The sequence below is a fragment of the Lissotriton vulgaris genome, unplaced genomic scaffold (assembly GCF_964263255.1).
Source record: "Lissotriton vulgaris unplaced genomic scaffold, aLisVul1.2 SCAFFOLD_1043, whole genome shotgun sequence".
NCBI lineage: Eukaryota > Metazoa > Chordata > Amphibia > Caudata > Salamandridae > Lissotriton > Lissotriton vulgaris.
This window is the reverse complement of record NW_028252006.1, coordinates 307,204-333,734: the sequence shown is the minus strand read 5'-3', so window position 1 is coordinate 333,734 and position 26,531 is coordinate 307,204. Positions and strand designations below refer to the sequence as shown.

At 45.8% G+C, this 26,531-nt stretch overlaps 1 protein-coding gene across 1 annotated transcript in view; it reads right to left on the bottom strand.

Moving 5' to 3' along the window:
• LOC147662694 (uncharacterized) overlaps positions 1-26,531 on the bottom strand; it is a gene marked incomplete at its 3' end in the record, with an annotated part of 662,849 nt that overhangs the window by 452,170 nt on the left and 184,148 nt on the right. Inside the window, exon 7 of the mRNA XM_086950972.1 lies at positions 19,160-19,282. Coding sequence (XP_086807098.1) covers positions 19,160-19,282 — 123 coding nt within the window. The remainder of the gene's footprint in view (positions 1-19,159; positions 19,283-26,531) is intronic.

Below are 26,531 nucleotides of genomic sequence, written 5' to 3'. Positions count from 1 at the left end.
CACAAGCCATGTTTGTGGCTCTCAAGGCTGAGCTTGCAGAAGCAAAGATGTGTTTACCACATGCAACACGACTCCTTACCCACTGGAGTCTTAGGTATAGAATCTACATCCTGTGAAAGTCACAACTTGAGTCACCAAGCTACGTGTGGAAGGTTGTCTATGAAGACACACCAGACCCCAGGAGCAGGCAGGAGATATGTGCAATATCCTAGTCCACTGATGCCCCCGACTCCGGCTTGGCCCAAGTACCTAATAAAATATCAAAAAGGGCCTCCCCAAATGAAAGAACAGGTTCTTCTGCTGTGTGTCCCTGACAAAGGACCTCAATCAATGGGTATGTGGACCTTTGCACTGTAGGAAGTGAAAAGCTTAAAACCGTTGCCACTTTGCTTAGCATGTCCAAAACGCCATAGCCAGATTTGTTCTGGATATTCCCAGATGCTCCTCGGCCACTGCGGCCAGGAAAACGCTGCATTGGCTACCGGTAGAACATCGAATCCGGTTCAAAGTCTTATGCATGACCTACAGAGCCATCGCCAAAAATAGCGACACGGGAATTGGGTCCATCATTTCCCACTACATCCCTGGAAGGAACTTGCGTTCCTCCGGGAAATTGCTTCTGACAGCCCCCCCCGTACGAAGAGCTAGATGGGGTGGCAGGGCCTTCTCCACTCTAGCCCCTAAATGGTGGAATGATCTTCCCCTAGACCTAAGATCCCTTCCGTCTTTACAGAAATTCCGCACTGCCCTAAAAACTCTCCTCTTTCGGCAAGCCTATATGTAAGGACGTCTGTTTCAATTTTTGATCATATTGTTAGGCGCCTTGATACCTGCGGGTTATTGTTTTTGCGCATTATAAATCTCCTTCATCATCTTCATCATGTCTGAAAAGGAGGAACTTGCCTCCGTAGCAAGGCTAGGAGGAAAAAGCAAACCCAAAGCCGGTGAAGAATCCAGGCTACTAGCCTCTCCCAGGGCAGACAACCGGCTCTCCTCCATCTGAGGCACATTAATGCCATGAATGGGCTGAAAGATCCCTGCCTCAATCGACACAGGCTGTCTTCCCGCAATCTCTTCCTGAGAAGGAATCAAAACCTCCATATTCTCTTCAGTTAGAATAGTCAACTCCGCATCTGACGTCGTACGACGCCAACACGGTGGAGGAGAAGCAACTTCAACTGCCGCTGCCATCAGAGTCGGCTGATTGAGGTCCGTTGTCATCAGGCGAGACCCGAAGGAGTGTGGACCTGCACCAAAGTGGCGGCGGCCGACGCCGACCAGCGTTGATCCATTGACTCCATTGGCTCAACCGTCACAAAGTGCAAACGCTCCGATGGTGCTCCACTCCCCTTCTTCGGGCCTAAAGGCACTCCAGAGGGAGATGGGGTCCCAAAGATGAGGTCAAGTGGGAGGAGCCATGAGATACAGAGTCTCCACGCAATGAAGTCCGAGAATGCCATGACTTTACCCGTCTCTTACCTTTTGACTTCCCCGGAGAATGATGTCCTCCAGAACCGCTTCGGCTACTAGATATACTCCGCAAACACTCTTCCCGGAACGATGAAGCCGAAGCTAGGAAGCCACCGAGGACCATGACACCCACACTGCCATCAACTTCAAATGCAGCTCCTTTAGCAACTTTGATTTTGGTTTCTGTCCAGAGCTACAATCCTCAGCGTCGTGGTGCTCGTCTAAACACCACATAAAATTTGTCAGCTACAGAACCCACAAGATTTGAAACCTGTAGACAGGGAAAAGGCACACTCTTCCACTGACAACAAAGTAGTGAGGCAGGTCAAAAAACCGACCACTTTGCCGGGTCCGCATTACAGGATGGAAAAGAAGAAACTGACATCCGTGCACCAGAGTGGACCTATATGGCTCCACTGACATCATGACCATAGTCAACGTCATCGTGGAGCCATACGACGCCGTACCCCGGCGCACACAGGTACTGCTGAAAAATGTCCAGATCCAGACTGGTGTGTTGGGAAAATTCAAAAGCTAAGGAATCTGCAGCTAGATGGCTCTATCAGATACTGTGCTTTCAAGTATTACCTCGTCTGGCTATAAAAACAACTACTCTCCCCACATACATGTCATTAAAGACATCGCCTTGCAACTGGAAACACGTGTTACCTTTGCACTATATTCCCTCCCTCTCTCTTGCAGGGAGTGCAGTTGCTATATAGGTTTGAGCTATTTAAGTGCCCTTGCATACATATCCAGATATGATACATATATATATATATATATATACATATACACAAGTGCATACAGATGTAGTTTGCACAATAAATAAAAGACGGATTAAAATAAAGGCAAGGAACAACTAGTCATTTCCACCACCCTGCCGGATAATTCATACTGAGGAAATGGTTTTGAAAAAACACACTAATAAGAACTGTTTTATTACTAGGTGGTGTAAATGACAGTGGTAACTATTAATGTGTTCAATGGAAAACAACTTGCTGACATCAATTCTCAGCCTGGCTGTGTTGGCCTGGCTAAGAACTGAGTTTGTCACCTGCGATTTGTAGATTACACAAAATGTCAGCAGCAAGTGGATAAGTCACTAGGTGGTTATGCCAGGAATCGCACCATTAGGTCGTGGATGCCACAGAACAGGGCTACAACATACTTGACTCAATCTACTTGAGACTACCTAAAATCAGCAATCATTTTGTCCACTAGCTCACCATGCAGGCACACTTTAAGATCAAAGCTCTCTGTACAACGTACAAAGAACCATGATATTTTCAGAAATGGGTACCCATCTGCTACGCGTTGACATGGAATTTGCACTCTGAGCCTAACCAGCTGATAAAAACTATCTGCGTTCAAGCCTCTGAAACATGGAGGCAACGTCCAGAGTTATCAGGGCCCCAAGTTGTTCAATGCGCTTTGCCCAAGCAGAAGCGCAAGAACAACGTTTGGGGCCCTATATATCATTCATGGCTCACAAAGTAGTAGCTGTTTTTGCACAATGACAGGTTGGGGATTAAAAAAAAACTACTGCACTGCAACAGAGGCACTAATCTGTTACAGCGTTAAAATTATCTTCCTGTACCAGTCCTAGAATCCTTCCCCTAGTACTATTAATAAATTAAGCTTCTAATTGTGACTCCAACCAAAAGGCTGAAAATGCAGGGATGGAGGACTGCGAGATACAGCTGACCTCCTTTCTACCATTCACATTTGCAGAATTCAGACTTTCATAAACGTCCCTTGGCATATATTCTAACCTTTGAGTCCCCTCCGTGGAAACTTCGTTATGAGCTATTCTTACTTGTCCTTACTTTTAGTTATTTTCGTTTAATGACTGCACACGTCTTATCGAGGGAACATTCTGGTGGTAACTGCATGTCAGCTGTTCGGTCTAACGATGCTACACGTCCCATAGAGGATTTATTCAGACGGAAACTGTATGCTAGCTTGTGAATGGCTGTATCTCGATTTCACGATGTTGGTTCACGTTCTACTGATCCAAACAACCATTATATCTGGTGATGGGTACGACATTACCAGTAAGGACATTTCTCACTTCAACCTATTGTTTCATTGTTTCTTCTAGAATCTACATCCCTTGATGAATGGCTGTCTAAACCCGAAATGCATTCAGAGGATTTGAAAATATACATGATGCATTGGTTTCTTGATGAATGAATATCTCGCCAAATTGAATACTACTCATCCTGAGTACTTTTGTTATTCTTGAATGATCAAATTCTTGATGAATTAAAACAAGCATACTCAACAAAAATGGTACTTGACTTTGCTGTTAAACGTTTATGAACATTGATTACTTCCCTTCATTGAGAATCCAAGCAGTGCCCAAACAGGACTTTTGCCATTACGGGGAGCGCTACTTTTCTTGTTCTTTACGCTTTAGGGTCAGAAAACAATACCTTCGTTCACGCTTGCAACTGTGTAATCGAATGACCAAATATGCCAATTTCTTAGAACCACACGGAGTGTGTGAGCCAACTCATCCATTTACTTTTAGAAAGTTGGCATTTTCTTGTCTAAACCATTTGCTGCCTGCAGCCTCTGTCACATGACTTTGATTAGCATGGTTGTTGGCCTTTGTGTATTCCTCTTGGACAGTGACACAAAAGGGAACTAGTTTTTGTCATAACTGGCAATCCTGCCAGGATGTGTGGGGCGGAGCAGTTCCTAAACCCGCTTACATTTCAAAGAAGCCATCTCAGCACACTCTCAAAGTACTTCACACGAGTCTTTTGTCACCCCAGGCACCTATGAGCCCAAGCAGGGAGGAAGGAAATCCCAGAACCATCTGTTGGAGAAAAACTTCAAAAGTTTCTTCCATTCCAAAGGTGGCACTAGGTAAATTGGGACTTTCAATTTTTTTAAAACATAAGTGCTATGAGAACCGACATGAGACCAAGACATACCTGATTACAAATCTGCCGAAGGTGGATTAGACCAAAAAACAATGGAGGGTTTAGGCTCTTAATCAGCACGGCTGAGCCTTGTTACCGCAAAAACAACAAAACACCAATGCTGATAAACAATTCTCACCTTGCATCCGGTGCATCAAAACAAATTGTTTTGTTCGATGCACCAGATGCAAGGTGAGAATTGTTTATTAGCATTGATGTTTTGTTGTTTTTGAAGGTGGATTAGAAGGCCGGCCAGACTTCGCAGTACATCTGGCTACGTTCTCCTCCACAGCAATACATAAGTGACTCCTTTTTTGGAAGGATATCCGGCCTCCTGGAGTCCTTGTCTGATATGGCTTGAAACCTCATCCAGCTGGACATTTCCGACGTAAAAAAACAAGATATGTCCAAACAGAAATATTCAGCGCAACTTCGTCCAGTTGGTCCCCGATGAGGACGCCTCCTCTGCGGACATCAGCAGCTGCCTTGCCTCGCTGAACTTTACCTTCTCAGACAAATTTCTTCCAAGTCCAAAAGTAAGCCAAGACCAACCCCAATTCTCCTCGTGTATCCGAATGGCGCTCAATCATGGTTAGCCAGAACGTTTGACTTTGTCCCGTGTTACATGACTAGATGCCTCAGGTTGGTGCTTTGATCTTTTAGGAGCTCATTTTTACACACACACACACACACATCAGGTATCTGGCAAAAAGTTAGGGGGTAACCATGAAAAAAGGGCTCTTTCCAACACAATCCCTTTGAAGTTAGTCTTAATCTTTTAATTAGCTGTCACTTTGTGCAGAACGGTCGCTTTGTGCAGAATTACCACTGTCACATTGACACTAAATCTGATTCCGTTTTTACCAGCTACTGTCCTAATGTGATTAAAAATGCACTACTGGCAAAATCTTTTCCAAAGAATTCCTTGAGTCAAACCCGGTCAAGCTATTTCTAAGTCCTATTTAGTTTTGACCATTGTTATTGGCTCAACAGGACTTACTATCAACCCCTGCCAACAAATTCCTTTCAAATGACATAAAACATAGTGGTACATAAAATCACTGAATATCATAGTTTGGGTGCATGAGGGGACCTTGTTCAGTTGTGCCAACTGTGACCCACAGATTTTCTGTGTTTTGGGCAGAATCTGAATCGATTTGTAAACATATATGGTGTCTGTGCTCCTCCATAGCTTTGTGGTCAGACAGAGCGCAAGCCTCATCCTAGGGTACCTGTAGGTGGTGTCGTGAATGATGTGGGCAAAATTCAACTTCTGACAATCCACAATTTGTTGCAGAACTACACCTAGATAGCCGTAACTGTCACTGGTTTCCTGATGTTCAGGCTAAGGTCGGGAAACTTGTATAGGCTTCTGTTCGTGAGACGCTGTGACAATTTTCCTTGTTATTTTTCCCATTTGTACATGTTGTACAGTTACATATGGTGAAATGCCACTGTATTTTTGAGTACCACAATTATTATTTTTCTCCAGTGGATACACCCCAATCAATTCTGGTTGTTCTCTTCCACTTCCGTCCCTGGGAATGGATTTACATCTCTCTTTTTAGGAAAACAATTAGTTGGACAACAGTTTCCTAATACCCAAAAACCAGGGAAACTCCACCCTAAATGCAAACTCCCCTTCTGTTGTATGTAGTGCTAAAAATCTCATTTTTGACGTTTGTAATCTCTCTAAATAATAAATGTTAATAATAAGTTGTGATACTCAATTTACCCTTCACTGATGTATTGAAGGCTGAGACTGTCTTACTGGGATTTGAACTCATAATCTACAGAATACTGCATTTGTCAACGGTGATTACTCAGTTCACTGAGCTATTCTCCGAGACAGGGAAGCAGGGCAGTAAAAATAAAGATAAACTAACACAATCAGAAGCTGCTAGAACCATCTGGCACAGAGGCAGAACCCCAAACACGTTATAGTGCTTGCACCCAAAGCGCAATTATTTTATAACATGCTGCTCTAAGGCTACTGCTATCCTATGGGAAAACCTGGGGGGTTCCTGGCAGCATTCGTCCTGGGGTTTGCTATAGCTTTGTGTCAGCAGATTGCAACAATGTGTCACGGTCTGCTAGGGTATCTCTGTCTTCTACTTTCTTTGTATCATGTGTACTGATGTTTGGTGAGACGACTCAGTGGGTTTGAGCCCAGTGGCTGTGTTTCTTGAAAACAGAAAATAAACTGAAACCAGAAAAAACATCAGAGAACCTGGTACTGATGTTCCATGTAAGTCCAAAGAGGTAGTTGAGGATGCTAAAGACTAGATGTAAAAAATTCTTCTTGTTAACTGGGTTTAAAACGCAGTGCACAAAAGGTGGGGGGAAGTAAGAATCCCAGTTATTAGGGGGTGCACATAGGCACAGGTAAAAGGGCTGTGCCTGTCCGACAATAAACAGCTTTCCCCAACCATAGTTTTCATCAATGCCTGTTATGAGCTCACTATGGTAATCCCCCACTGTATGTGGGAGTACCCCTAAATATAAGAGTGAACACCGAAAAGAAAAAGCATGGACTCTGAATATGGAATCAATCAATTAAGGAATTTGTAAAGTGCACTACATACCCGTGAGAGTCTCAAGGTGCTGGGGGGGGGGCGTGGGGGAGCCGCTACTGATCGAAGAGCCAGGTATTGAGAAGTCTTCTGAAGGTCAAAGGTCTTGGGTCTGTGGCAGGTTGGTGGGGAGGGTGTTCCAGGTCTTGGAGGCAAGGTGTAAGAAGGATCTGCCGCCGGCGGTCGTTTTCTGGATGCGTGGGACCGTGGCGAGGGAGAGGCTGGCTGAGCCGAGGCTGCGAGTGGGGGTGTAGAAGCTGAGTCGTCCGTTGAGGTATGCCGGCCCGGCGTTGTGTAGGGCTTTGTATGCGTGGAAGTGGAGTTTGAAGGTTATCCTCTTGTTGATGGGGAGCCAGTGTAGGTCTCTCAGGTGGGGAGTGATGTGGCTGCGTCGGGGGATGTCGAGGACCAGTCGTGCCGAGGCATTCTGGATGCGTTGCAGCCATCTCAGGAGCTTGGTTGTTGTTCCTGCGTAGAGGGCGTTTCTGTAGTCCAGCCTGCAGGTGACAAGGGCCTGGGTGACGGTTCTTCTCATTTCGGAGAGGATCCACTTGAAGATCCTGCGGAGAATTCGGAGGATGTTGAAGCAGGATGCAGAGACGATGTTGACCTGCTTGGTCATGGAGAGGGTAGAGTCGAGGATGACCCCCAGGTTGTGTGCGTGGTTGGTGGGTGCTGGGGCTGTTCCCAGCGAGGTAGGCCACCAGGAGTCGCCCCAGGCTGAGGGGGTGGAGCCGAGGATGAGGACCTCCGTCTTGTCGGAATTCAGCTTCAGCCTGCTGTCCTTCATCCATTTGGCGACAGCCTTCATTCCCCTGTGGAGGTTGGCTTTGGCGATGAGAGGGTCTTTGGTGAGAGAGATGATCAGCTGGGTGTCGTTGGCGTAGGAGATGATGTTGAGGCTGTGCTGGCGGGCGACGTGGGCGAGTGGAGCCATGTAGATATTGAACAGCGTTGGGCTGAGAGAGGATTCTTGCGGTACACTGCAGATGATCTCTGTGGTCTTGGAACGGAAGGGTGAGAGGCGGACGCTCTGGGTTCTGCCGGAGAGGAAGGAAGTAGTGCAGGCCGGGGCCTCTTCTTGGATTCCTGCGTTGTGGAGTCGCGCTGTTAGGGTGCGGTGGCAGACCGTGTCGAAGGTGGCTGAGATGTCCAGGAGGATGAGGGCGGCTGTTTCTCTTTTGTCCTTTAGGGTCCTGATGTTGTCTGTGGTGGCGATGAGGGCGGTTTCGGTGCTTTGGTTGCTGCGGAAGCCTGACTGGGATGGGTCCAGGATGTTGTTGTCTTCGAGGTATCGGATCAGTTGTCTGTTGACGATTTTCTCTATGACTTACGCCGGGAATGGGAGAAGGGAGATAGGCCGGAAATTCTTGAGGTCCTTGGGGTCCGCCTTGGGTTTCTTCAGTAAGGCGTTGATCTCGGCGTACTTCCAGCTTTCCGGGAAGATAGCTGTCTCGAAGGAGATGTTGATCGGTTTCCGGAGATGGGGGGCGATGGCTGTGCTGGCTTTGTTGAAAATGTGGTGTGGGCATGGGTCAGACGGGGATCCGGAATGGATGAAGTTCATGGTCTTGATGGTGTCTTCGTCGCTGACGTTGGACTAGGCGATCAGGCGTTTGGTGCGCATGGTGGTCGCATGGGTGGTGGGCTCGGCGGTGGATGTGGGGGTCGTGGCGTTGAAGCTGTTGTGGATGTCTGTGATCTTGCGGTGGAAGAAGTTGGCCAGCGAGCCGCACAGGTCTTGAGAGGGGGGAATGTTGTTAGTGTTGGAGCTGGGGTTGGAGAGTTTTTTCACAATGCTGAAGAGCTCTTTGCTGTTGTGTGCGTTGTTGTCTAGGCGGTCCTTGAAAGCGGTCCTCTTGGCGGTCCTGATGAGCTGGTGGTGTCTGCGGGTGGCATTCTTGTGGGTCATGTAGCTGTTTGGTGTTCGTTCGCGGAACCAGTTCTTTTCCAGTTTTCGACAAGTGCGCTTGGAGGTTTGGAGGTCTTCGCTGAACCATGTAGCTTTCTTGCTGGAGTGGTTGGCGGCAGGGGTCCTGAGTGGAGCGAGGGTGTCGGCGCAGTCGTTGATCCACTGTTTGAGGTTGAGGGCGGCGGTGTCGGGGTCGGTGGGGGTCTCAGGGCGAGGGTGATGGTCAGTTGGTCTTCGGTGACCTTGCCCCAGCAGCGGCATGGCATCTGTTTGGTGCAGTGGTGCGTGGTGGGTTTCCTGAAGGTGAAGTGGACGCATCTGTGGTCGGTCCAGTGGGGTTCAGTGGTGTGGTTGAAGGAGACGTGGGGACTTGCGGAGAAGATGGGGTCAAGCGTGTGTCCAGCGGCGTGGGTGGGTGTTGTTACGAGCTGTCTGAGTCTGAGTCCGAGGTTGACGAGATTGTCGATTAGGGCGGTGGTGTTGGCATCGTTGTTGTCCTCGAGGTGGAAGTTCAGGTCCCCGAGGAGGATGCAGTCCTTAGGGGCGAGGGCGTGGGTGCTGATGAGGTCGGCGATGGAGTCGCTGAACTGTGGTCGGAGTCCGGGTGGCCTGTAGACGAGGGTTCCTCTGAGTGTGGTGTTGGGGTCGGTGTGTATCTGGAAGTGCAGGTGCTCTGCGGTGTTGAGGGTGTCGTCGGTGTTGGTCGAGACTCTGATGGTGTTCTTGTAGACGATGGCGATTCCCCCTCCCACTTCGTTGGTGCCGTCTCTGCGGGAGATCTTGTAGCCTTCTGGGATGGCGATGTCTGGTGTTGAGGTGGTGTTCATCCAGGTCTCAGTAAGGAAGGCGACGTCGGGGGTGGTTGAGTCAAGAGGGTCCCAGAGTTCGATGGGGTGTTTGCGAGCGGAGCGGGTGTTGAGGAGGATGCATTGGAGGTGGTTGGGATCTTTTCTTGACGGTTTGGCGGGCTGGATGCTGGGGAGGCTGCAGTTCCGGCAGGAGAAGGGCAGGGGCGTAACGAAAGTTGAGGGGGCCCCCCCGCAAACTACATGGAGGGGCCCTGCTCTGGATTTAATCCAGAGGTCTCAGGCCTGAGTACTGTGCTGAGGGGGTGCCCTGCAGCTCAGTAGACCCCGCACCGTGGGGGCCTGTGTTACTTGTATTGTATTGTGGCATACTTATATAGCGCAACCTGTCACCACCAAGGGCATCCTGGCGCTTTGACCCGTACTCAATGAAAACAGTAGCTCAGCCTATCCTGGGAAAAAGATGAGTTTTTAGAGCCTTTCTAAAAGATAAGAGATCTCCAAGGCTTCTCAAGGATATAGGCATAGAGTTCCAGAGTTTGGCTGCCGCTACTCTGAAAGAGCGGCCCCCCATCCTCACTCTCTGGAATCGTGGAACTACCAGTAGCCTGGATGACGAGGAGCGTAAAGCTCTATATGGACAATACCAGGCAAACATTCGCCGCAAAGGAATGGGGCCCAGGTCATGAATAGCCCTAAACACAATACACGCTGCTTTGTAGCGCACCCGTAGATGAACTGGCAGCCAATGAAGTTCTCGCAGTGCTGCCGTAGAAGAACTGTGGTAGGGGCGAGAAAGGGCGAGTTTAGCAGCGATATTTTGCATCCTTTGCAACTTGCCCAAGAGTGTTACCGGGGCCTCCAGAAGTAGTGCGTTACAATAGTCAAGTCGACTTAGGATGGTACAACGCACTACTTCTGGTCTGGCTTGCGCAGGGAGGAGAGGAAGGACCTTGCGCAGCATACGAATCAGAATCATCCATGAAAGTACAGTTCCTTCTAATGCGAAGGAACTGACTGTACGGGATACTGTCCCTCTGGCTCCGTGGGTGGAAACTAGCATACTGGAGTAGAGTGTTCCGTGCCGTGGGTTTGGTGTAAAGAGAGACCTTGATGATGTTGTCATGGTGCTCGATCCAAATATCAAGGAATTCTATTCTGGTTGTGCTCAGGTGGCTAGTAAATCTCAAATTGGCGTCCGCCGCATTGAGCCACTCAATGAATTCATTAAAGATGTTTAATGAAATGGCCCCCTTCTATGAAAACATCAAAAGTTGGAAAAGATTTATCGATGATATCTTCTTTATTTGGAAGGGGGCCGAGGAACAGCTTCACGAATTCATTGAGTGGCTCAATGCGGCGGACGCCAATTTGAGATTTACTAGCCACCTGAGCACAACCAGAATAGAATTCCTTGATATTTGGATCGAGCACCACGACAACATCATCAAGGTCTCTCTTTACACCAAACCCACGGCACGGAACACTCTACTCCAGTATGCTAGTTTCCACCCACGGAGCCAGAGGGACAGTATCCCGTACAGTCAGTTCCTTCGCATTAGAAGGAACTGTACTTTCATGGATGATTTCTTGAGCCAAGCCGATATTCTGCAGGAAAAACTACTAGTCCGAGGGTATCCACCTAGACTCATCAAAGAGTCTTTTAAACGAGCAAGATACACGGACCGGGAGGCTATGTTTGTAGAAAGAGAACCAGAAAAATTAAAACAACTTGTTTGTGTGACCCGCCATTCAGAACTGAACCATAAGATAAGACAAGCCATCAATTCAAGTTGGCACATCTTGAATCTGGAGAATGATAGGACACACTTACATCGTCCCATCTTCGCGTTCAAAAAGAACCCCAACCTTAAAAACCACCTGGTTCGGGGTAAGATCCAAGAAACCCCTATGAATAGACAGACAACTATTGCTGGTCTGGAGCCAGTATATGGCAACCACAAATGTGGGACTTGCCATATCTGCCCACAGGCCATTACTGGCGGGATTGTCAGCACAAACACCCGCACAGTGTCCGTAATACGAAATAAGAACATGACCAATTGCCGAACCAGCAACATCATCTACCTGATACTGTGCCCTTGCAATCTCCCTTATGTTGGAGAAACTGGTAGGGAATGCAGGATACGAATTGGTGAGCACAAATCTAATATCAGGAACCAAAAGTTGACCGCCCCATTGGTAACCCATTGGATTGAAAAAAATCACACTGAGCTAGAACTCCGATGGTTCATCCTGGAAAAAATAAGAACCTGCCCAGGAACCAACACCACAAACCTCCGAAAAAAACGGGAGGTATTCTGGATTTTTTATCTCAATGCGGTGGAAAATGGGTTGAATGAAGAATGTCCATGGCACCAGGCCATTCTGTGAGAAAACATCGATAAACTGAAGGTGTGTATACTGTAAAGCTGACGGTATTCTGAGATAGAAAATGTGGAAAATTAACTGTACGGAAGATGTAACCCTTACACCTAGTATGACCTTAGAGAAATGAGCCTGATTTAACCTGTGCAATTATTCTATATAATGAATGGAAGGGCATGGGTTTTTAAGCGAGTATCCTTTCTATTGTAATATAACATAGATAGAAAGCGGCACAATTAGGCTATGCCATTCAGTTTTTTAACTATAAACATCTATTCCTATTAATAAATAGGTTTAGCGAACAAAAGCTAAATAGCTATAATAACTTCAGCCTTTATTGTACCTCAGAAGAGCAAGTTTACATAATATGGCCGACTTTGTTTGTTTCTTGGCTATGTAAGCACAAACAGCTAATCGACCGCTTGATGTAGGTTTTACCAAGATGGCTGCTACGTCAAATATAGAGTGAGAAGTCCTGCTTCAGTGTTTACAAAAAACGGGACACAGCTGAGGAGAGTTAGGGATAGCGCGAAATAATTCCTATTTAAACGCAGGCACGGAGCGCACTGGCGAGTGTCCTGTATCACGGAGTTGGCCGACCGAGGCAGCCGGCGGAACCCCATCGAATGACAACGACCGACTTTTAAACGGTAAGTACGAAAGAGCTAGCAAATGCGGGGCTTGGCGTGTAAAACTACTTTGTTAAGCTGCTGCATAACGGGCGGTATGCACTTTTCTCGCCCCTACTCAGGGACTTGCGGAAACAGAAGCCCGCCATGGTTCCTAACACTGTCGGTGGAATCCCTAACTAAATGCCCGGCTTGGCTTAAACTTAAGGTAAATACTGCTTTTGAGATCACAACGCAGTTAATTTAGGAGCTTTCCCAGCTGTATAGCCTTTGTTTAAACATCTCGGAACCTTTGCTCGATATCGCGAAAGGGCTTATCTGAAATTGCTACGTAATGGGCTCGTTTCAGTCTGTTTATCGGCCCTTCATTAACTAATCACCGGGGGAAAGCCATTCCATGAAAGTTACTGAACAAGTCTTTTAAAACTGACTCTGGCAGTAAAGGGGATCACCGCTGTCTTAAAACAGAAAAAAACAACGAGCATGAAAAGTGATGTGGAATTATATCCCTTTCTTTTATTTTGTCTCTCTATGTGTATTAGCTACAGAAATATCCGACGCATTATTTTGATCCGATCTGTGGCATAGAAAGTAAAGGTTTAGAAAGTGCAGGTAATGAAGCGTAGATGAATCCCTTGCTTTAAATTACGATAATAGAGGCATGCCTCGAAAGTAACAAGTACAAATTATTGTGCTATGTTATTAATAGGATTGCCTATCAATCAACCCCCTTCATGATGCCCGGCGGTCTTTACTGAAGAAGTGACAAAATAACTGACAGAGCAACAAAACGGAAGGTATAATTGCATGCTTATTTGTTTATTGATAGTGGGGCATGACTGATCCGCTAATGATAAAAGAATGGCAAATTTAATCTCCTTGTCTCCTCTATATTTAGAAAATATGATAAAGGTACCGAGGACCTGATATTGCTGTCTGTCCAAGTGATAGGACTCATTCGGTTGAACTAACTGACCTGTTAATCCTACAGGAGGGATCACGGGTGGATTTCTTAAAACCTTGGTAAATGAATATTTTCCCTAAGGAGTATGTGATAAAGATCTATTAATCTCTGATTACAAATAGTAACCCAATGTACCTTTTCATTAGGGGAATAAATGGCAAGTTACTTCCTCCTAAAATGGTGAAGGTGGCCCTTACTCGATAGACGTCCCCTATAAACTAAACAGGTAACGTCCATGAAAGTAAACTATTTGGTATAATATCATATTTTAAATAGCTATAATCTGTCCTAGGCAGATAATACGACCTGGTTACCTTCTGTTGAGAAAATTCCCATCTTTTCCTATCAACAACCTTCTTTGATTATAAATATAAATGAAAATCTGTTTTGCTGAAACAAAAGGTCACAGGTGGATGAATCTGAGTTGGTGAGATTATAGAAAAAAGATGTATGAGGTTGTACGATTTTGTAATATAAATTCTACTACTCATTTGGCTAAGGCTATCTGTATGCCTTTTTGGATTCCACGAAACAGGGAATCCTAGCTTGGGGAGTGTCTCCAGGTGGTCTGTTACTGCACAATGTCAAAAAGGTCAACTTGGCATGTATTGAATCAACTCGCCTCATAAATGTTCAGTAGAGTGATAGAAATTCAAGGAAAATGAAATGATGGAATATGTCTTTTTTGTGTGAGCTTATCAGAAATGCGGAACTAAGGCATGACTTTTTTACTTCTAGATCTTTACTCCTTACCTCTGCCCTGCATACTACCTTGGCCCTGACGAAGGTGCGGCCATATTGGCCTTCCACCGAAACGCGCGTCGGCACGTTGTCCCAGGAATACGGCAACCCATTCCAAGCACATCAGGACCCGTATTAACACCATCTTCCTGGTTGAAAAAACCCCCCGTTTTAGACAACTTATTTAAGATCTATTGTTGTCTACGCCAGGACTACAAGAATGGATGGATGAGAGTTGAATGCTTCTATCGTAGTTAGGAAAATGCCTGTGTGAATGAGTGTGGTAGTTTGTTTGAAGTGTGGGCAGATCTTAATCCTGAAAAGAATTTTGTCTATGTGGTTTGCAAAATATCACTGATTATTTAAATTTATACATGTATGTCTTTTGAATATATTTAAGAAGAGAAAAATAAAAAAAATATGTATTTTTTCAAAACATGTTGTTGAATTTGTTTGGAATGACCTAGTTTTGTCCTGTGCAGCCTCAGCCTCTGGGCTAACCACCCCCTCACTTTATCACAGTAGGATCCTCTAGCTGGGACCTCTATAAATAATTGGCAGGGTACCTTCTAAATTTTCTATACAGTTGTGCTTCCCCCCTGGCCTGCCTATATCTCTAAGAAACCCTACGGGGAGCCCCCTTCTATTGTTGTTGAAGACGGTTGAAATGCCAGAAACCGGTCCTCAGAAGCTTGTTTCCGGTCCAGGAAAGGCATGGCTTGGCAGTTCGGGCTGGACTGTTCCCATGAGGCACATGGTCAGACTGATTTGCATACGGCCATGTCTGAACTGGGGTGGCAGAGTGGGCTAACGAATGGTGATGGATTAAACTTAGATCTGTTGACTGGGTGTGAGTGTTTGATTGATTCAGATGCTCCGTCCATCACCACCCCTTTTGTACCGCTTTGTTCGCCGTAAGTTGGCAGGGTATGCTCAGATGTCAGTCCCTTGCTCACTTTGCCACTGGATTCAAGCAAGCCGGGCTGAAGACGGCTGAAATGCCAGAAACCGGTCCTCTGAAGCTTGTTTCCGTTCCAGGAAAGGCATGGCTTGGCAGTTCGGGCTGGACTGTTCTCATGAGGCACAGGGTCAGACTGATTTGCATACGGCCATGTCTGAACTGGGGTGGCAGAGTGGGCTTAAGAACGGTGATGGATTAAACTTAGATCTGTTGACTGGGTGTGAGTGTTTGATTGGTTCAGATGCTCCGTCCATCACCAAATCCTTTTGTACCATCTTGAGAGATCAGCACACTTGCTAACCGGAACCAGCTGGATGCACTGAAGCTGGTCTAGTTCTCCCCACTCTTTCTGTCCGATTTCCCTCATCCCCTTTTCTCACTTGCGCTCTCTTCCCTTGCTCTTTCATCTACTCTTCCTTTATAAACTTCTCTCACTGTTTGCTTTCACCTCCTCTTCCTTTATCTTATCTGCACCCTCGTTCCTTGCGCTTTCATCCATTCTTCTCCTTTCTCACACTCTCTCTGCCCGCTTTTTCTCCTTAACTTTTATTCTCTCCCCTGTATTATCTGTTCATCTGTCTCCCCTCCATCCACTTTCCTGTTTCTTCTATATGGCTCTTTTCCACTCGACTGCCTCTTTTTATTGGTTCACCTTCTTACTTTCACTTCTTACTTTTGTTGCACACTTTCTCTCGCTCACTCCTCCATTCTCACTTTCTTTCTCTCATGCTTTCTTACCTAGTTCTGTCCTCTCCCTTGATTCCTCCTACATCTTTTCTTTCTCACTCCTATGGTCTACTTGTGCAGCAGTGGTTGCATTGCTCAGTATAATCTGTGGTGGGCTAGTACGGTTTGTTCATTTACCCCAGCCACAAACTGCAGAGGCACAAGTAAACAAAAACACCACTGCCATAACCACTAACCTTTGACTCAAAAAGATCTTAATTTCATTAAAAAAATTAATCTAACCTATACTGAGAGGACTTTTTGGTCGTTCCATAGCACTCAAGTAAAAATGAAATGCCTTTCTCTATTTGAAGTTGAAGGCATTGAGTAAATGTAGTAATTTCTATAATACACAAAACATGCATTGGATTTGTTAGTATCTCAGTGTTAATCAATCCAGTTGTCAAGTGCATTGCTATTTACATTACATTAGCTGCAATTCCCACAATAAAAACGTCTGCATTTTTCATACGAAGGGGTGGTGGGAGGGAGGAGCAGCTGGGTGGGGGGAGTGTGCCAATGGGGGCGGGGCCGCAGGAGTCGCAGCGGCGGGGAGCGGGATCGGCGAGGAAACGGGCACAGAGGGAGGAAACAAGCACAGGTAAAGGCAGGGAACAAAGTGGCAGAAGCAAATACAGTCACAAAGCAATACCAAAACAATACAAAACAGCGGTCACAAGCAAAAATGCGAGCGGGCACAAGCAAACCTAAGGCCTACCACTGGCCACCAGGGATGAGGCGCAGGTGGTAGCCTGCGGGTGGAGGCGGGCCTCGAACACCCTCAGGAGCAGCGGCTGGTCCCAGGAGCAAGGGCGCAGTCCGGTGGAGCTGCGCGGCGTTGGGAGCGAACTGCCTGGAAAACAGGGTCAAGGGTCGCTCCAACTCCAACAAAAACCTGCAACACCAACAAGTGGGCCCACAGTTTGTCCAATTCACTGGTAGAAAACTTAAGGTGAATAATCAGGGGGAGAATGGATCACTTGTACCTGTGTTACCAGGGTCAGGTGTGTTGACCAACTTAAACAAAAATTTAAGGTAGTCACAGGGCAGGGTGGCTGAGTTGTATTAAGCCATGCTAGAAGATCTGACCCTTAAACACCTAACATAATTGAATTAATAGGGCTGCAAGACTGACCCTTAGATTTAATATTAAGATATTTTGGGCGCAGTAGGAGCAGGGACTGTGGAATTCTGATCCTTCAAAAATATATCTTGTTTAAAGTTTAGCCAGAAAGAGATGAGTGGAAATTCTATCCAGTTAGGAGTGTGAGATGGTACCCATCCAGTTGTGTGTTTTCTAAGTAATGCTATTGTGGAATTGCCACTTTAAATAATGACAATAAAATGACATTAGATTGCCCTGTGTCTCAGGGAAACACACCAAACAGGAACATGGATGAAGAATGCTACCAAGAGTTAAGAACTTTCAAGAAGCCCGACATGCGTACTTCAGACTGCAGCAATCTGTGAGCTGCATAACAGCCTAGGGGACTGCAGACACAGGCTCCTGGTCAGAAAAGGAGCACTGCCTCAGTCTGCTCTGACCAATGATGGTGCTACTCTCATGCTGAAAACTGCATGAGAGCTGCTCCAGGATTGGTTGGATTTATTGACTCTTCTTCTCTTCACTAAAGTCACTTCCTTGCCTGGTGATTTCTGAGAACAGTCAACAATGGCTTCTCCGAAGACATCAACCGGATGGTGGCCCCAGAAACCGACATCAGTAAGTACTTTTTTTATTATCACGTCACCGTCTCCATGGCATGTTTGCTTTAGCCGTGAGCGCCAAGATCTCCTGCTGCTGATTCGCCCCACCACTTTCAGATGCCACTAGAAATAGAACTAACTGCTTGGAAAATGGCAGTAAAAGAGAGATTTCACTTCAGGTTCAGAAGAGGACGACGTCTGCATCGTTAATAAAGGGGCATGTCTAGCCCTGAGATCACACAGCACTCAGAAGTAAAGAGTACGAGGAAGACATTTGGAGGTTTGTGTTTGTGTTGACTGGCACACTACAATTCTCCAGTTATAGCCTATATGTGGTATTTGGAACCCAGGAGTTTTATTGGACTCGCTGAGTTAAAACAAAAAGGGACAGTGGGCCCGATTCACAGAACTAACTTAAGACAAAATCCTAAACTTACTACCATTTTGGTATTCACAGAAGGCACTTATTCATTTTGGTATTCACAGAAGGCACTTACTCATTTTGGTATTCACAGAAGTTGGGAGTCCTAACTTTAGGACTCCTAAATGCCTTCTGGGAATACCGAAAGTCTTAAAGTTTGGATTTCTCTGAGTTTAGGAGTAGTAAAGTTAGGACTCCTAACTTTAGGACTCCTAAATGCTTTCTGTGCAGACCGAAAGTTTTACAGTTAGGATTTTTCTCAGTTTAGGAGTAGTAAAGTTAGGACTCCTAACTTTAGGACTCCTAAACTGAAAAAAATCCTAACTTTAAGAGCTCTCTACAGTCTTCAACATGGTCAAGGGTATGGTGCTCCATACCCTGGAAATATGTGAGGTGTTCTATGAATCAGACCTTACCCACCACCTACAACCAATTCATCCAAGTGGAAACCTCGAGTTCCTAGGAACTCCTTGTCGGCAGAAGAGCATCCTACATCTCCATCTGGTATCACATCATCTTTAAACTATACATGAAACTATATAAACAATACTTTATCAATAAACATAGCAATACATAAGAACAAAAACTTAATATCACTCAAATTAATCATTTCTGAAAATACATCGACACCTTTCAGTAAAGCCAACATCTGAGGACTGTTTTTAGAATTCATCAATGGGAGAAGACACTTGCTTTACTTACAATGGACTCCTCATTGAGAAATAAAGCTGTGAACGCATTACTAAAGTTGCACAATGAGTCAATTTTAGCTGCCAATAAAGGAGTCCAGATGAAATTGAAGTACATTCTCAAGCATTTAGGCTTATATTTGTACATTTCAATCACTTCTCAAGAGCAGTCTAAACCACCTACCATTTCATAAAATTAATTTTAAACTCCAATGAAATTTATGAAAACAAATTCAAACCTGAGGATGCAGAGCAGTGTTGGGGACTTATTTGAACAATGATACGGTAGGAGTTATTTTCCTTGTAGATCAAATTTGAGGCAGTTAATAGCTCTCCAGTTTTTTCATTCAGCTTGAAGTGACCTGAATAACAGATCGAAAAGTCTTATATTAGGTTTAGATCCACAATTCAATTTCCAAAGTTAGATACTCCTAACATTAAAAGCAACATGTGTAAATATGTATGTTTTTACCTTTACGTATTACGCAGTGCTCATGTTGGGTCTATGGCTCTTAAGCATCAATTAATATTAATTCTTCTATGCAACATGCTCAGCTGCACTACAGGATATAGGATGGCAAACTTTGTAAATACATTCTCCTAAATGCAGTAATTCTGCTTGTTAATTGGTATTGCTAACATTCCACAATATATTATGGCTCCTACCACCACTGACTGTAGAACTTAATGTACACAATAATTCACTAGTGCACTGATTCCACATGCTGCATCTATTTTAGCTATTATAACTTTCACAAAATCACAGAAGACAGGATTACAGATACGGGTTCAGTTGGTTTTCATTCAGATTTCAGAAGTGCCTCCAGAAGCACTGGCATCTCCTACAAGCAGACAGGATGTTAAGGGGTTGTACTTCAAACAGACCAAACATAACTTTTCGGAAGGACAGAACCCATGAGAATTTGTTAAGCCTAAGGTACCCCAAACATAAACAGAGAGAGAATTGGATGACAGAACACACCATGGGCTTTTAGAAATGTGGACATTGTGGAATGTGTAGGTGGGCACTGGATAAAACCAAAAAATTCAGGAATGGTGATCAGGAAGAGTATAACATAAAATGTAACATCAACTGTGATACTAAGTTTGTGGTAAACATTATTGAATGTGTTAGACCTGGCACCATTGGTGTGGGTCTCCCTTCCATTTTTTGCTGTTGCCTCATGTGTTTTTGCTGATGTTAGATGCTTTAGGCACTGTGCCACTGCTGTCCAGTGGTGCTCTCTATTGTAAATTCCATGATTGGCTTATTTGGTTTACTTGTCAGACCCTAGTAAAGTGCACCAAGGGTGCCCAGGGCTTGTAAATTCACATGCTGCTAGTGGGCTTGCAGCACTGATTGGGCCACCCACAGAAACAGCCTGTAAAAGTATGTCTCAGGTCTGTCACTGCAAAGCCTGTGTGCAGTCTGGTACTGCCATGTTGACTGGGCAAGTGCACCCACTTGCCAGTCCCTAAACCTTTCCTTTTCTTCATATCAGACACCCCTATGAAAGGCCCAATGGCAGGGTGCATTGTAGGTATAAGGTAGGACATGCCCTGGTGTGTGTGGCATGTCCTAATAGTGAATTACAGCCATTTTCGTTTTTCTGTATTGCAAGGCTATCTGTTCTCTATAGGCCAGAATGGGCAGGTAGATTATTACATCTTGTAATCCTAACTGACTCAGGTAACATGGTATAAATTCGAGTTTAGTATGCCTGAACTCAGAATGATAAAATACATCTTTTTGTGAAGTTCGTTTTAACATTCTGTGTTTTGAAAATACCACTTTTAGAAAGTAGGTATTTTCTTGTCTAACTATCCAGGCCTGCCTCTGCTAGATTGTGTATTCCTTGTCTAGAGTTTGAGTGATAGGGCTGGGGGATTCCAAGACACAGGACGAGTCAGCCCAGTGGTGAATAGAGAGATCTGCATCTAGATGGGAGAGAGGTGTTGCACCTGGGACCTGAATAGGACTGTGCCTGCCCCCACAGTGCTGGCTCCACCCCCCTTGGTGCGTCTGATGTCTCTGCCCTGCACTGTGAAAGGAGAGAAGGAATCATGTCAACAGAGTCCTCCAGGGCTGTGCTTTTCCTCCACAATGCTGGCTCCACCTCCTGTGGGGCGACTGATGTTTCTGCCCTACACTGTGAAAGGAAAGAAGGGGTCATGTAAACAGAGTGCTCCAGAACTGGTTTGGACTGGGTAAAGGCCCCTCTGCCCTCAGAGGACAAAGGATGTTGGGGTATACATATTGGGACCCTGATCACAAGAAATTAGATCACTTTTGGACTACAAGAAGAAACCTTTGCTGAGGAGAGGAACCTGGAGAAACTGAGGAGAGACTATCTCTAAGCTGAAGTGCTGCATTGGGGATTGGCCTGCAGTGGTTGCCTGACTGCCAAAGAAAGGAGAGCGGAACTTTGTGTGTACTTTCATCAACTTGTGTAAGGATCTCCAAGGGCTTGGAACAGAGCGTGCCTCCTGCTGAAGTCTCAGGAACAACAGACTTCACCTACCAGCTCCTCAAGAGATTTCCTGAAGTGCCTACAAGTGTGTTGGACTTTTTGGGACTAGCTTGTCGCAAGGAGGTGGAAGCGCGACTCAAGATCGAGAAGTGTGTCGCAGAACTGCCACTTCGCAGCATGAAGCGCCTCGCATCGCCGGAGGAGAGGATCAACGTCGCCGCAGATGCCGCCACCCCCTCACCGGGAAGTGTGGCGCAGGAGTAGAGATCGACGTCGCCGCAGACGCCGTCGCATCTCCGAGAAGCGTGTCACAGGGTCTGTCACGGTTCATCACCGGAGAAGAGGATCGACGTCGCCGTAGACGCCGCAGCAGGGTCTGTCGCTGCTCGCATCGTTGTGGAAGCAACTCGCATCACCAGGAGAGAGGATCGACGTCCCCGCAGATGCCGCCGCATCACTGAAAGCGTAATGCAGGGCCTGTCGCGGCTCACCTCGTGTCAAGCAATACTGTGATAACACTACAGATGGACACAACACAGGTTTTATAAAAATAAGTATTCTTTATATAGACTTAAACATAAGAACACAAATGACAAAAATTAACAATACTACACTTAAGATTACTTAAAAGATGATTAAAGTCTCTTAGTTCAAGTTGATGGTAAATGCAACAAAGTTCTCAACAAAGTACCTGGATGCGTAACGCAAAGTGAACAAAAGGCGCGCAAAAGGGAGATGCGTCAGTTCCGTGACCCGGGGGAACGTTTGCGTCCTTCCTCAATGCTTGCGCAGAGTAGGGGACTTGTCGTGAGCCTTACCGGTGCGGAGGTGATGCGTAGATTCTCAGCTTGCGGGCCCGTTGCGGTGCGCAAGATGGCGCCTTGATGCAATGCGATGATCCGGTTGCGATGCAAGAAGATGGCGTCCTTGATGCAGCGATGCGATGACGATGCAATGACACCCTGGCAGCTTTGCAACAACTCTGTACTCTGGAGCCGCGACAGGCCCTGCAACCCGCTTCTCCGTTGATGCAATGGCGACTCTCTTGATGGCGTCCGGCTTCTCCGGTGATGCGACAGCAGGCAGCTTCGATGAACACATGCTTCCAGGGAGATGCGACGAAGGCTCGCTTCTCCGGCGCTGTGATGATTTCAGCTGCGGCGGCGACGCGCTTCTTCTTGATGTCTCGCGCTTCCAGCTCTCAGAGGCACGCAAGTGACTGGAGTCAGAATTTCCAGCAAGGAAATTCAGGAGGGAGCTGGGGGTGATTCTTTTGTCCCTGAGACTTCAGCAGGAGGCAAGCACAGTTCAAGCCCTTGGAGAAAATTCTGTAGATGAAAGTCCTTACAAAGTTCCTTCTCCTTTCCCTTGGCAATGAAGCAACCACTGCAGGCCAACCCAGCAAACAGCACACTGGCAGAGGGGCAGTACAACTCCTGTAACTTCCTTAATTCTTCCCCTTGGCAGAAAGGTTTCTTGTCCAGAAGTGATCTAATTTCTTGGGATCAGGGTCCCAATATTTTTACCCCTAAATCCTTTGTTCTCTGAAAGCGGAGGGGCCTCTGACTACTCCAAACCAGTTCCTGAGCACTTTGTTTACATGACTCTCTTCTTCCTTTCACTGTACAGGGCAGAGACTTCAGCCGCCCCACAGGAGGTGGAGCCAGCACAGGGGAGGGAAGATCCAGCTCTGGAGCACTCTGTTGACATGATTCCTCCTCTTCTTTCACAATGCAGGGCAGAGACAACAGACAAGCCACAGGAGGTGTAGCCACCATTGTAGAGGGAAGGCCCAGCCCTACTCAGGTCCCAGGTGCAACTCCTCCCTCCCATCTGGATGCAGGTCTCTCTATTAACCACCGGGTGGCCCCAGCCTGTCTCCTGGAATGCCCCAGCCCAGTCACTCACAAACCCAGACAAAGGAATACACAACCCAGCAGAGGCAGGTCTGGATAGTTAGACAAGGAAATACCTTCTTTCTAAAAGTGGTATTTACAAACACAGAATATTAAAATAAACTTTACTAAAATATGTACTTTATTATTCTGAGTTCAGGCCTACTAAATTCGAATTTCTACCATGTTCCCCGAGTCAGTTAGGATTATAAGCATTTAATAAACTAGCTGCTCATTCTGGCCTATGATAACAGGTAGCCTTCAATAGTGAAAAACGAAAATGGCTGTAATTGACTATTAGAATATGCTACACACATCAGAGCATGTCCTACCTTATACTTACAATGCACCCTGCCCTTGGGCCTACCATAGGGGTGTCTAATATGAAGCAAAGGGAAGGTTTAGGGACTGGCAAGTGGGTGCACTTGGCCAAGTCAACATGGCAGTGCTAGACTGCACACAGGCCTTGCAATGGCAGGCCTGAGACACACATTACAAGCTGCTTCTGTGGGTGGCACAACCAGTGCTGCAAGCCCACCAGCAGCATTTGATTTACAAGCCCTGGGCACACATGGTGCACTGTACTAGGGGCTGACAGATACATCAAATAACCCAATCATGGAATACCCAATTAGTACATCAATTTAACAACGGGAGCACTTGCACCATGGCACTGATTAGCAGTGGCACAGTGCCCAAAGCATAAATCCAGCAAAAACATATCAAAACAGAGGTGGCAATCCGTCAAAATGGAAGGGAGACTCCCGCCAATGATGCCAGGTCGAACAATGAGCTACAATACTTTCTGGAGGATATATGTTATGTGTAAAATGAACAAGATGTGGATGAAACATAATTACCCTATTATAAGGTGATAGTATTGCTCCATGGCCCTTACCTGACTGATATGGACTATTAGTATTGGAGATCTAACAGGAATAGGATTAGTGTGGTAGAATACCACATGTAGCATGTTACTTTGGGAACATGGAGGTCTATTATAATGGCGGGCGGATCGCCACCGCCCGTATGGCGGTGACGATCCACCGGCCATTATTCACTACCCGCCTCCCATTTCCCCGCCATATTACGATGGTGGGGGGACCCTGTCGGACAGAAATACCGTCCGCCGGTTTTCCGCTGGTCGACGAGTCAACCGGGCAGAAACGTGGTTGGATATGGTGGCGGTGTCTGCAAGACACCGCCATCCATATTACAATTCAGGTGGAGTAGTGCCTTAATGTGGGGGCCAGTTGTGGGCCTCCAGGGTGTTGCGGTGGGGGGGTGCACATGGGGGTACCTATGGTACCCCCCTACATTTGCATGCACAACATGGCAGGCACGGCATGGTGCCTGCCATGTTGTGCATGCAAATGCACAAATGCCTTTTTTACATTGCAGCGGGTGCTGCAATGTTAAAAATGCTGGATGCGCCCGCCTGTGTGGTGGGCGCATCCTAATCACCATCACAGGACCGCCGCACATATGGCGGGCAGTCCCTTTCTTTCTCCACCCGCCATCGTAATAGACCCCATGGTTCTCTGAACCTAATATTATAGAGTTGGAGTGGAACTCGCTGTTGTAAAATATAAGTTACGCATTTAGACGTACTATGGTGATTTACTTAGTTTTTAATAATTTTGGCCTGTCACATTAGGAACATATAGAAAGTGCTAAGGGGTTTTACGCCATTTTTGAAGTGTTGAGCACATAATACTGAATATATTTTCAGCACTGGATAAAGATTGGATAGGTAAAATGGGCTCAGAATGCTCTTTTTTTTTGAGTAGCACATATTTTCAATAATGGGCAATTGGTCAAATGGGACCTTAACTCATATTCTATTGGCTGACAACTTGAGACCAGAAATGAAAGCTCCTGTGTGTTGTTTTTATTGAGGCTCGTAAAGCAGTGTACCATTTACTGGAATTAACACGTCAGTTCATGCATATGCTTTATGTTGGTATCTTTCAAGTTGGCATTAATGATTATGGCATTGAGGTAATCTCATAGTCCTTTCTTTAGTTCCAGCTATAAAAAGGTAATCCGGTATGATGCCTGGATGGAACGCCGTGAACCGTCGTGTACATGCATGGTAAATTATAGCTTTATTTTATTTGGTAAGTCATGGGATGTTCTTATTTTGATCAGCCATAAGATAGTTTATATGGTGTCATTCTATGAGGGCAGTGATACTTACTTTATCGTAATTTGTTGTAGAGACCTGTACATGGGACATTGAAAACATGGACATAGTGCACTACGACAGTGCGCAAATAGTTTGGATGAGTTAACTTTCATGTTTGGTGACAAGGGTATGAAGTGTATAGAGTGGAACTGAATAGTTGATTTGATAATGTTTTGCAGGAGTATATTGTGTTTCAGGAGATCCTATCAGCAGGACAATCGTAAGTTGCAGTTTTCATAGATATTGAGGTAATTGGTGTACAGTCTTCTTATCGATCTGACATTGCATGCAGGTTCTTGGTGACATAATTTCGAGCAGGCTTTGTGATGTTGGGCAAGAAGATAGAGTCTGAGAGAATTTTGATTGCACCTATATTGTAGTAAGTTTGACATTATACGCTCACAGGGTTTTTTCCCTTTTTCTTTCTAATATAAAGTCCTGTAAAGTCTCCTTTATTACGTAGCAATTGTTAAATTGAAAATTCTTCCGTGTGATGTAACACTGTGATCTCAAATGGGCAACTGTCCAATAGAGATTGGGTTGTATTTACACTGTGCTCACTGCATGTGCATACTAACAGCAAGTCACTTAGGAAGTCATTAGTTGATGGTTGATATATTATAGGTTATGTAGGTTAACAGTTCAGATTATGATTGTTATGTTTTTGGTATCTTTAACTCTGATGAAGTTGTGATTACGGCGAAACACATACTGGCTAATTGGAATATTGCTAAGTAGAATAACGCATTCATAACGCTAATGACCGAAGACCCTATTGTGGTTTCAATGGGTGGGCCATATAACCCTACACCAGAATTGAAGGCACGAATCCATAACTTTGTTAAAGAAGCAGAAGAGAACGAACAAATTTCCAGACAGGAGGTGGCATTTTTATGCAGGCGGCTTGACAACACCGTATTTCTACACCCTGCCTAAGACCCACAAAAATGTGACTCCACCTCCAGGCAGACCAATTCTGTCACTTATCGGGTCTCTCCTTAAACCCCTCTTGACGTTCTGTGACCACTACTTAAAACCTCTCATACAGAATACCTCA